Source organism: Juglans regia, chromosome 2 (assembly GCF_001411555.2).
Source record: "Juglans regia cultivar Chandler chromosome 2, Walnut 2.0, whole genome shotgun sequence".
In the NCBI taxonomy this organism is placed as follows: domain Eukaryota; kingdom Viridiplantae; phylum Streptophyta; class Magnoliopsida; order Fagales; family Juglandaceae; genus Juglans; species Juglans regia.
This window is the reverse complement of record NC_049902.1, coordinates 27,348,867-27,361,805: the sequence shown is the minus strand read 5'-3', so window position 1 is coordinate 27,361,805 and position 12,939 is coordinate 27,348,867. Positions and strand designations below refer to the sequence as shown.

The 12,939-nt window shown below is 40.1% G+C and overlaps 1 protein-coding gene across 1 annotated transcript; it reads right to left on the bottom strand.

Annotated features, from left to right (window-relative positions):
• Positions 1-9,952: 9,952 nt before the first annotated feature.
• Positions 9,953-12,701, bottom strand: LOC109001059 (meiotic recombination protein SPO11-2). The gene is made up of 11 exons (XM_018978175.2): positions 12,602-12,701; positions 12,424-12,507; positions 12,083-12,212; positions 11,862-11,999; positions 11,668-11,756; positions 11,178-11,306; positions 10,993-11,087; positions 10,772-10,834; positions 10,615-10,691; positions 10,399-10,526; positions 9,953-10,261 (listed from the first exon to the last, which is right to left on the bottom strand). The coding sequence occupies exons 1-11, from the start codon at positions 12,680-12,682 to the stop codon at positions 10,127-10,129; spliced, it is 1,149 nt and encodes a 382-aa protein (XP_018833720.1). The 5' UTR covers positions 12,683-12,701; the 3' UTR covers positions 9,953-10,126.
• Between the last annotated feature and the right edge of the window lie 238 nt (positions 12,702-12,939).

The window sequence follows — 12,939 nt, the reverse complement described above, 5'->3', positions numbered from 1 at the left end:
AAAAAATTAAAATTTTTATTATATTTTATGTAAATATTTGTAAAAATTATAATAATGAGATAAAATAAGATGAATTAAAAGTATTTCTCAATCCAAACTTGAATAATGCGATTGAAATTAATGATGAACTCGAACTAATCCATATGAAAGGTAGCCCAAAACACGTTTATTCTGTTAAACTCTCCACTCGACCCAGTCAATACTTAATTGGGCCTGGAAAGCCTCTGTCATGCCTCCCCCATGGTTACTAGCCCAACCTCAATATCTTAGCTGCTAATAAATCTTCTACTAGCCCAACACAACGCCCGCCCAACACTGCCACTTTGCAGCACTCCTTCCTTTAAAGTCATTCCACTCGTCTAGAATCATGTTCTATACTGTTATCTTCCCCCATCTATAAGCGCACTCCTTGGCTTCTAAACTTGGTGTATGGCCCCCTCTCGTTGGTCGAAGAGAAAATCATTTTGGCAACACTTGGACAAGAGCTACGATTGTTTCTATGGCACTTGGTTCTGTACACAGGACTTTAAATTAATGTTTTGAATACCGTATCGGATATCGTAGCTGTCAGGTCACTAGAACGAAATATTTTGATATCGGTACCGTTTTGTATACCGTTTTGAGATAGTCAATATATGAATAAATTATATATATAAATTATATTCCAAAATAATAATCTATATATAAATAAATTATATATAAATACATATATATAAATTATAAATAACTTAATTTGAATTTGAGGTAAAAAAAATGAAGTTATAGTTTGAAAAAAAAAAATTTGAGGCCGAAATATCGGCCGGTACCGATCGAAATATAGGCCGGTACCGGCTGGTACGGCTGGTATTTTGACCGGTACGAAATACATATAGTACCTGTACCGGCCCAGTGGCCAGTACGGAAAATACCGACCGTACCGGCCAGTATTAACAACACTGCTTTAAACTCACTCAAGATCCATCACTATCAAAAGAGTAAATTTCCACATCTTAATTTGGGGGAATGCTCATGCTTTCATTGTGTATTGGTGGCCTAAGATTTATTCAGACCAGCATTGGTTAATCGACCTTGGGTACAGACCAAGGTTTTAAATTTCTTACCGTACCAGCTAGTACGATCGATATTTAATCGTATCGAGATAGTGATTAGTACAAAAAATATATATGTTTTGTACCGAGTCAAATACCGACCATACGGGTATATTTCGATCAATACCGGCTAATTCTCATATTAGAAGACTATTTTTATAACTTTTTTTAATCCCTTTTTCTCGAAGATTGAAAATCAAATTCTTACTTCCGTTTTTGTGACGAAGATGAGTAATTATTTTTTTAAATAGTTAGATTGAGAACTTAGAAGTATTATTGAGTCTTATAAATATGTATTTTAACTTTTTAAGACTTGCATTGATATTATTTTAAAATATAATTTATACATATATATAATTAATTTATTATAAATAAACTATCCTGAAACGGTACATAAAATGATATTAGTATCGAAATATTTAATTTCAGTGCGAACAGTCACTGAAACAATATTCAAAACATTGTTATACAGACATGGTTCTGCTCATATTCAGGAACGGTTATAGGAAGCATAACTTGCACCCATCTTCCATGTTATCGCAGAAGCAAGGCATTGTAATGTCGAAGTTTAATCGGTCAAAAATGCTTTAAGAAAATGGAATCGAGAGCTAATAGCCTAAGTGGGTACTCTCTCTCCAATCCATGGCCTACTTCATTTGCCTAACTCACCCTTCGGGAAGACCAAATTTGAATAGCTCTCCAATTACTTTGGTATGAAAATCTCTCTAGAGCCAAAAATCCCGCATTACGTGGTTGACTATTACTTTAAATACCCAAGTTTTCCATATCTCTACCATGGTGAGACCTAAAGTCAGTGCTATACCATTGGAAATATATTGGTACTGTTGGGAATAACTGTATATCTAAGACTAACTCGAAGTATAGTAGCGGAAATAAACGAAAGAAATTGATGACAATCACACAGAAAGAATACCAAGATTTAAGTGGTTCGACTCAAAATGAGCCTACGTCCACTGGTGGGGTCGGTATCGAAAATTTCACTATTAACAAAGATGGAGTACAGAAGAATAATACAAAACTTCATAAAGAAGTTATCTCTCAAACTCACTCTTAACTTCTCTCTCAAGAAAACACTAAAAACTACACAAAAAAGTGATTTCTGAAGTCTAAAATAGAGGGAGGCGCCGTTTGATATTTATAGGAATAGTGAGAATTCACTTCTGTGAACATTGGCTCGAGCGAACACTCGAGCGAGTGTCGAGCGAACGTAAGTTTTGTATACTTCGCTCAAGCCAACAATTGAGCGATGTCGAGCGAAGCTCTTTGACTTGGATATCGCTCGAGTTGCATGTCGAGCGAGGGTCGAGCGAAACTCTCTGCCTGAACTCGCTCGAGCTGGGTGTCGAGCGGATATCAAGCGAAACTCTCTGTCTGAATTCACTCGAGCTGGATGTCGAGCAAATGTCGAGCGAAGCTCTCTGTCTTCATATTGCTCGAGCTGAATCTCGAGCGATGCTTGAGCGAGGCTCTCTGTCTGATTTCGCTCGAGCCGAGTGAACCTCCGCTCGAACGAACCTACGACACATGCACTGTTCTATCTGAATTCAAGCCATCTCTTAACAAATCTCCACCTTTGTGGAGCCCTCGACCCCCACGTGTTATTTTAATGGAGTTCGTGACACCGGGATGATGATCACACGGATCACGCACCCCATCGACCAGTGCTCAGAGTGTGTACCACATGCAATAAGTGTACAAAATAATATACGCAGCGGAGAAATAAAAAGTCTTTCTTCATTCAGTACCAGAATTTGTTTTAAAAAAAAACATATAACATAACTTTACAAGGATTAAACAGTCATCCGACATATAAAGTAAATACAGAAAATAACATAGGGGAAACAAATCCCATAACACTGAACAGTAACTCAGCAAGTCAACCCTCTGGCGGAGCTGATTCCTCAGGTTCATACTCAGACTCTGCGTCAGATTCTACGAAACCATAAAACGGAACCGTAGGGTAAAACACCACCATGAGATTATGACATCTCAGTACATAATTAACCGAAATAACATTCAAGAGATATAAAAAATAACACGCGTCCCCAAACGCACATAATTCACAATAATACCAAATATATATTTATTCCCAAAATACTTTTTTTAACCACTTACACCAAAAATCTCATTTTGGTCCAATCAGAATTATTAGTCATTAAGCATGCGCCACGGTCTCCCCTAGGGACCATCCGCACGACCTGGCTCTCTTCGTCACATCACGGGTAACGTCCGTGCATGAGACTTCGTAACGAGTGATGCTCGGTTCCGCGCTTAGCTCGTACGTAGCCGATCATCCTCTAACCTCGCCAGCCAAAGGTCACGGAATCGGTACGGGAGCGTTACCGTCCCGTCCGTTCCCGTTGTCGCCCTGCGACAACGCAGGGGAAGTCACGTCAGTCTGTTTCACTTCCGAGTGACCAGAGAAGCTCCACCGAGATAATGCCCCATCTCGGCTTGGGGTCGTGAAACATACCCATCCACACAACAGTATCAATATCCAACAGACTTCGTGACATCACCGCACAATTTAATAAAACGATAAATATGCTTTTCAACAGCTTATTGAAATATGCATTTAAATAATTCAATTACAAATTCTCAAATAACGTCGAAATACAGTTTGATAATTTCACGCGTAATCCCATCCTCCAATCCGGCTCAAAGCTCAATTTCCAACAAATTAATACAGTCAATAGTTCCACAAATACCACAATTTATAAAACCAATAAATGCAACAATTTATTTATAAAACTGGAAAATTACATACACACGTTGAGTGGAATAATCTGAAAGATCAATCGAATGGACAGTTGTACAAGGCAATGGTGCAACAGCAGCACACAGCAAGACAGTGCCCAAAAACTTGGGTTTTTGTTACACAGCAACAACCAATAATTTCACAACACCATACACGGCAACAGTCTCACAACACTCACCATTTACAACCCAATTTTAACAAGAAATTGAGTAGAACTAATTTTCAAAAACACAGTACAACATCCCTCTTTGAACTCTCGGATCACACCCAAAAATTCACAATTTCCGAACCAAACACACTCGAAAAAGCTTACAAAATTCACTCGGTTTTAAAACCTAAAATTCACAGATATCACCAAAATCGGAGATCCCAAAACCATGAGAAGCCGTGGCCTATTTATAGGCCAAATGCGGCGGTTCGCATGGCGTGCGTGTCGCACGGTGGAGGAAGGAAATAACGGTAGCATGCCGTGAAGAAAAAGAAGTCCTCTTGCGGACGCGTGGCACGGTGGCACTCACGGAAGCCATGCCCATCAACACCGAGGAGCTTGCGGAAGGTCAAGTGACCGCGCGATGCCGCGGGTTGACAGCAAGCTCACTGGGTGCATGCCGAACGACACGAGAGAGAGAGAGATGAAGGTGGAGGTGGCTCACGGCTGGGTTCCGTTTTCGGCAGCAGCTGCGTGCTGCGCGCAGGAAGAAGAAGAAGAAAGAAGGAGAAGAAGATGAAGAAGTGTGCGGTGCAGAAGAGAAGAGATGAAGAGATGAAGCCCTAGCTTCATTTTGACCCAAACGGCGCCGTTCAACTTAAGGGGAGGGGCTGGCTGCTCACAGGCCGCATGGGCTGGGCTGGGGCTATGGGCTGGGCCGGTCTTCGGCTGGGCTTCAGCTAACACACACAACACACACACGGCCCAACGAAATAAAACACAAATAATAAGCCCAAAAACAAACACAAGCCCAAAAAAAATAAAAACAATACAAATAATCAAAATAACATACTCTAAAATAAAATACCAAAACAAATAACAAACAACATAATTTAATTAACACATTAATTAAAATAATAATATAACACCTCAAAAATAAGGAATTAAAAATATAAGTGAAACTAGAGATCTCACAACCTTGGCTTGAACTCTGCCAATTTCAACACAAAAAACCTCTGACCACAAAACCAATCCCCACCACTAAATCCCTTACGGGAATAACAAAATGCGAACACCAATCAAGTCCAAACAAAGTTTGAACTTGAATACTGCAACTGGCTTAGTCATCATATCTGCTGGATTCTCTGTAGTAGCAATCTTCACAATCTGTATAACACCTTCTGTAACAATCTCTCTGAGAAAATGATACCTGACATCAATGTGCTTCGTTCTCTCATGATACATTTGATTTTTGGTCAAATGTATTGCACTCTGACTGTCACAGAATACTGAGATCCCATCTTGCTGTAAACCCAAATCATTGATCAAGCCTTTCAAACAAATGGCCTCCTTAACAGCCTCTGCTGCTGCCATGTACTCTGCTTCTGTAGTTGATAAAGCAACAGTGGATTGCAGTGTTGCTTTCCAACTAATAGCAGACCCACACAAAGTGAAAACATAACCTGTCAATGATCTCCTTTTATCTAAGTCTCCAGCATAATCTAAATCAACAAAACCAGTAACTTTGGAACCGAGATCAACATCTCTATCAAGTATTAAGCCAAAGTTCATGGTTCCCCTCAAATACCTGAGTATCCATTTCACAGCCTGCCAATGAGTCTTACCCGGATTAGCCATATACCTGCTAACTACGCTCACGGCTTGTGAAATGTCTGGACGAGTGCAAACCATTGCATACATGATGCTGCCAACTGCACTGGAATAAGGAACACTAGCCATGAACTGTTCCTCTTCATTTGTCTGAGGAGATAGGTTAGCTGAAAGCTTAAAGTGCGTAGCAAGTGGTGTACTTACTGGTTTGGAATCAAACATTCCAAATCTCTGAAGCACTTTCTCAATGTACTTTCCCTGGGACAAGTACAACTTTCCAGCTTTCCTATCTCTGAAGATTTCCATCTCCAAAATCTTCCTCGTAGCACCTAAGTCTTTCATTTCAAACTCATTTCTGAGTTGGGTCTTTAACAAACCAATGTCAGATATGCTTCTAGCAGCAATAAGCATATCATCAACATATAATAGCAAATAAATGAAAGACTTATCAGATAATTCCTTATGATAAACACAACTATCATAGTTACTTCTCAAATAACCATGATCAATCATAAAGGAATCAAACCGCTTATACCATTGCCTTGGCGACTGCTTCAAACCATATAATGATTTCTTCAATCTGCACACATGGTCTTCTTTACTTTCAACAATAAATCACTCTGGCTGATGCATGTAAATGGTCTCTTCAAGCTCACCATGTAGGAACGCTGTTTTAACATCAAGTTGCTGCAGCTCTAAGTCATACAATGCTACTATAGCAAGTAGCAATCTAATCGAATTGTGTTTCACCACTGGAGAGAAGACTTCATTGAAATCGATGCCTTCTCTCTGACTGAAGCCCTTAGCAACTAAGCGTGCCTTGTATCTTGCATCTGTATCACCCTGGATTCCCTCTTTTCTTTTGAAGACCCATTTGCAGCCAACAGTCTTCACCTTCTTTGGCAACAAAACCAAATCCCATGTTTGGTTTTTGTGAAGAGACTCAATCTCTTCAGTCATAGCTGCGCACCACTGTGCAGATTCTGCGCTCTTGACAGCTTTTGAATAACTGGAAGGCTCCTGACCAACAATATTCTCTGCTGTAGTAAGAGCATACATCACCATATCTGTATGAGCATATCTCTGAGGTGGTCTAATCTGCCTCCTCTGTCTACCAGTCGCTATATTGTAGTCTTGCTCACCTTGTGCGCCGCTACTCAAATCAGAATCATGTTCATCTGCAATAGCATGATCTTGGGCGCCACTGGGCAGCCCTTGTGGTGCTTCCACCTGAAACTCCACCTGTTTTCTAACATCCTATTCTTGTCTTGTAGACACAGTAATCTCCTTTCTCGGACTAAGCATGGATTTTTCATCAAAAATGACATCCCTACTGATCACAAACTTGGGTGATTTAGGATCACTACACCACAACCTAAATCCCTTCACCCCACTGGCATACCCAATGAATATGCCTTTCTTTGCCCTTGGCTCAAGTTTTCCATCATTAACATGGAAATATGCAGGACAACAAAAAATTTTCAAATTTGAATAATCAGCAGGAGTATCAGACCATACCTCATTCGAAGTCTTCAAACCAATCGCTGTGGCTGGAGAACGATTGACCAAGAAGTAGGCTGTGTTGATTGCTTCAGCCCAGAAATCCTTAGCCAAGCCTGCATTAGAAAGCATGCTGCGAGCTCTCTCCAAGAGAGTCCTGTTCATCCGTTCAGCTACCCCATTTTATTGTGGAGTATGTCTAACTGTACGATATCTGGCAATACCTTCATTTCTGTAGAATTCATCAAACTCACCTCCGCAAAACTCCATACCATTGTCAGTGCGAAGTCGCTTGATTTTCTTGCCCGTCTGATTTTCAATCAAAGCTTTCCACTGTTTGAAGTTAACAAATACATCGTTTTTCTGCTTCAGAAAGTAAACCCAAATCTTCCGTGAGAAATCATCAATGAATGTAAGCAAATACTGAGCTCCACCTTTTGACGGGACGGAAGATGGGCCCCAAAGATCATAATGAATATAGTCCACAGAACTTTTGGTTCTGTGAACCCCTGTAGAGAACTGAACTCTACACTGTTTTCCAAACACACAGTGTTCACAGAAATCCAGTTTCCCTATCTTCTGGTCACATAGCAAACCTTGCTTACTCAAAATTGACATTCCCTTCTCACTCATATGACCCAAACGCATATGCCACAAACGGGTGACATCTGAATTTGGATCATCTGAAACAGACACTGCAGCTGCACCTGTCACTGTAGAACCCTGAAGGAAATAAAGACCATTTGTCTTATCTCCTTGCATCACAACTATAGAGCTCTTACTAACTCTGATAGCTCCACCTTCACCAGTATACTTGTAGTCCAGAGAATCAAAAGTACCCAAAGAAATAAGATTCTTTTTCAACTCTGGAATGTGTCGAACATTAGACAATGTTCGGACAATTCCATCAAACATCTTAATTCTGACTGAACCAATTCCAACAATTCTACAAGCCATATCATTCCCTAACAGAATGGAGCCTCCGTTGACTGATTCATAGTTAGTGAACCAGTCCCTCTTGGGACACATATGGAAAGTGCAAGCTGAGTCCATAACCCACTTGTCACTAAAGCGACTAGTGGAGTCGCTAATGGCTAGAACAAGATCTGAGTCGTTAGACCTATCATCAGCAACACTAACGACATTAGAGGAACTAGTGCCGTCCTCTTTGTTTTTCAATTTTGGACACTCATTCTTGTAGTGACCAAACTTATGGCAGTAATGACATTTGACGTTTTTCTTACTAAGCGTTGTTTGTGAACTGCCCCTGGATTTCCCCTTATTCTTCTCTGAACCCCTGTCATGCGATCTACCCCTGCTTGAGGACCCCTTAACAAACAAACCACTAGCTTGTTCATTAGTGTTCTTCACACTCAATTTATTCCTCAATTCCTTAGAATTCAAAGCAGATTTTACATCTACCAAGGAAATTGTATTTCTACCATACAACATGGAATTCACAAAGTTCTCAAAAGATGTGGGTAATGAACATAAAATAATTAACGCTTGATCTTCTTCTTCAAGCTTAATATCTATATTCCTCAGATCCATAATGATTTTATTAAATTCATCTAGGTGTTCAGAAATAAGAGTACCTTCCTTCATTTTGAGAGTGTATAACCGTTGTTTCAAATACAAACGGTTGATGAGAGATCTCTTCATGTACAGATTCTCAAGTGCCGACTAGAGACCAGTTGCAGTCTCCTTGTCAGCAACCTCTCTTAAAACTCCATCAGATAGTGACAAAAGAATAGTACTGTGTACCTTTTCTTCTTCTTCTTTTGAAGGAGCCGGAGAATCGTCAGATATTGACACTTCTAGTACTTTTGACAAGCTCTGTTGTCGCAGTAAAGCCTTCATCTTGATGCGCCATAAATTGAAACTGTTCTGACCGTCAAATTTCTCCACTTCGAACTTAGCCATAGCCATCCCACCAGATCACTCTGATACCAGTTTGTTGGGAATAACTGTATATCTAAGACTAACTCGAAGTATAGTAGCGAAAATAAACGAAAGAAATTGATGACAATCACACAGAAAGAACACTAAGATTTAAGTGGTTCGACTCAAAATGAGCCTACGTCCACTGGTGGGGTCGGTATCGAAGATTTCACTATCAACAAAGATGGAGTACATAAGAATAATACAAAACTTCACAAAGAAGTTATCTCTCAAACTCACTCTTAAATTCTCTCTCAAGAAAACACTAAAAACTACACAAAAAAGTGATTTCTGAAATCTAAAATAGAGGGAGGCGCCGTTTTATATTTATAGGAACAGTGAGAATTCACTTATGTGAACATTGGCTCGAGCGAACACTCGAGCAAGTGTCGAGCGAACGTAGGTTTTGTATACTTCGCTCAAGCCAACAGTTGAGCGATGTCGAGCGAAGCTCTCTGACTTGGATATCGCTCGAGCTGCATGTCGAGCGAGAGTCGAGCGAAGCTCTCTGCCTGAACTTGCTCGAGCTGGGTGTCGAGCGGATATCGAGCGAAGCTCTCTGTCTGAATTCGCTCAAGCTGGATGTCGAGCGAATGTCGAGCGAAGCTCTCTGTCTTCATATTGCTCGAGCTGAATCTCGAGCAATGCTTGAGCGAGGCTCTCTGTCTGATTTCGCTCGAGCCGAGTGAACCTCCACTCGAGCGAACCTACGACACATGCACCGTTTTATTTGAATTCAAGCCACCTCTTAACAGGTACATTAAAAATGTGAAAATTGAATATTAAAGCAATATCGGTAGAATCGGGTCTGACCACAATGATCATTGGAAGACTACTTTTACTAAAAAAGAAACCGACATCAGAAGGCTCTTGATTTGATTAAAATGCAATCGTTTTGTACATCGTGGTCTCTCTCTTCTCTCGCCACGGCCCACAGCCGAAACCGCCCAACAGCTAGTGCTGATTACACGTACGTTACATGATAGCTATGCTCTCGCATACTTCTATCGCCACCATTTCCTTGAACAATATTTTTTCTATACCCATCAGGGACCATTGTTAGATGTAATTGGCTTGTACGATTTTCTTTGCTATGTATTTCCCTAAATAATCATATCCATGGAAGTACAGAGCTTCGATTTCTACTCTGTGACCATGCTGAACCATTATTTCCAGCTCTCGTCTATAGTTCTCCTGCCAAAACAAGTTTGTACTCGATCGGTTTTATACAATACCAAAAATTTTCCAATAAATGCACTCAACCTTCTTCCCCTTAGGACTTTAGGAGGAACAATGAAAGGGAGAGAGCTCTGTGATGCTAGGGGGTTTACCTGCAAGACTTCCGAGGACAACAAACTTTTAGCAATTTGCAGGTCCCTTGGCTTCAATGGAACCAGGGATTGTTCAGGTATCATCTCCAGATCATCTCCTCGAAGTCCCAACCATTTCACGTTGCAAGCTTAATCATGTATTTGGCATTGACATGTTACATTCTACGAAAGAAGAAAGTAGGGGGCAGTTTTAGCATGATAAAACAAGAAAACTACCATATCTATATGCCTCCAGGCCCATTCCTATACTCCCGAACTTGAAGGTGCAGAGAATAGCTAATCCGGCTGGATTCCTTGAAAGTTATTTCTGGAAATTGCAAGTGAGTGCAAACAAATAACTTTTGCAAGGGGAAAGAAAAAGGGTTGCCCATACCAGTCAACCAAAGCTAAAATCGGCAAGTCCGGAAAAGCACGGGCCAGTCGGTGAAGAAGAAACCTATGTTCAACCTCATAATTTAGTTTGAAATCAGCATTTAATGAAAGCATAAATAGATCCACCGTAAGTAACTCAATGATGTGTTGAAAGTTTTGATGAAGGCATGTATCTAAATGTTGGAGCTTAAACTTCAGTGGACCGAGCTATTCAAAACTTACCTTGTGGCAATATCGGGATACCCTTTGGCTGTGATAAGAATGCTTGGAATTTGATTGAACACACGGTCCTCGGCCAGCCGTTGGAATATTGCATGCTAAACAAATGCAAGTACCCAAAATGTTGTTGCATTGAAACTAGGGAGCCATCATAGGTGGTTGTTTGAAAGCTTGAGCAAAGAAGATACCTTTTCCACTACAATGATGTACCGTGCATCCGTATTCAAAATCAAAGTCTCTAACCTATTCAGGTCACCAGATATAGCATGCCCAGACAATCCACACTCGGAACAATCCACAACCTCTTGGTTTGGCTCCTATGCGCGCAGGATTTACAAAAAAGCAGGGTGAAATTACAACCAATCTCTAAACATCTGCTAATATGATCTACTACATAACCTTTCTTCTCAGAAACAGAAATCTAGATTTGACACGTTGGCTTGTGAACTTCAATTCTTATTGCAATTTAGAATCCATTTTTTTATTATGAAACTGATTTTGTAATTCGCTAAGACTCATATGAATGACAAAATGACACAAGCTGCCAATGCCCCGAGGCTTAAAGCTGGTAAGTCAATCCTGAGTACAAGTAACTGGCTGGTTTATTGCATTGATTTTGTACAATAGGGCATTGTTTGCAATTCAATTCATCGAACTAAAAGCAGTTGGATAACGTACCTGCAGCAACAGGCGCCCAGCAACAAGTCCTCGACTAGATGCCATGATTCCAAGACTGTATCGACTACACTGAAGCAATGCTACAACATCTGTTACAAGATTCCTAAAATAACTAAGAAACACTAATCTGTATTGTGACAAAATTCTAAGACAATCAGATAATCATAGCAAATAATGGAGGCGAGGCAATTAACCTTGGATCGTCCTGTTAACCTGCAATTGAGAAGTAAAGTAATCCGGAGAATCACAAAGCAACTTGTAGAAGAGCTCCCTCTGCGTGACGCGTTTTTCTTGTACCAGAACCCCAAAGCACATCTCCATCACCTTCCACACTATCAAGCAGAAAAAACAGTTGGCATGCTCGTCAACGTAGATACTCTAAGAAGCGAAACAAATTTCTTGATTAAACCAGTACCACGAATAAAGGCTTTAGCGGTATTAGCTCTCATTAAAGACCTCGTGCAGAAGGAGTGAGAGAGAAAAACACATGACACTTGAGTCAACAGTCCTTTGCTCGCTCGACTATTGCTCGACCTTCTATTGATCTATTTCAAGTTTCAACCAACCGTGTTCAGATTCTCAAATAATTGACAGAAAATTTTAACATAATATCCGTAACGAAAAGTACATTTTGAATTCGGTTTTCCGCTCTTTTCCTGAGGTTTCTCAGCAGACAAGCAAATCGATACGCTAATGAATGAGTACAATGTAATCAAAGACTGAATAATTGTAAAATACTACTCTGGATAAAAATACCAGAGGGAGATCGGAAATCGCAGGAGTAGGAGAGGCCAAAATCCTGAGGAAATTGAGCACCGCCACTTCGATTCTAGCTCGAATCTGAACAAAAAAAAAAAAAAAAGAAGAAGAAGAAGAATTGAACCAAAAGAAAAGGAATGATGAATGATGATAATATCGATGATGACGGTGTTACCTCGGAAGGAGGGAGGATATCGGCATAGCAAAGATTTTGGTCAGAGAAGAACCTCATTGAGGATTTACGTAGATCTCCCATTTTGTGGAGTGGACCGTGTTTGCGGAGGAATTAGAAACTCCGCTTGTTAGTCATTGACTCATTGGCGCGCAAGCCACTTTATATTTTGAAAGATGCCAGCCGCAGGGGCAAAAAAATGTAAAATATAGACATCAAGAGCATTCTCATTGGATGAATATCCATCTTTAAATTTTAGCTAATATCACATCAATTTATATTTATCTATATCATTTAAATTCAATCTTTATATTGAATTATTCATTTACTTTTTATATAAT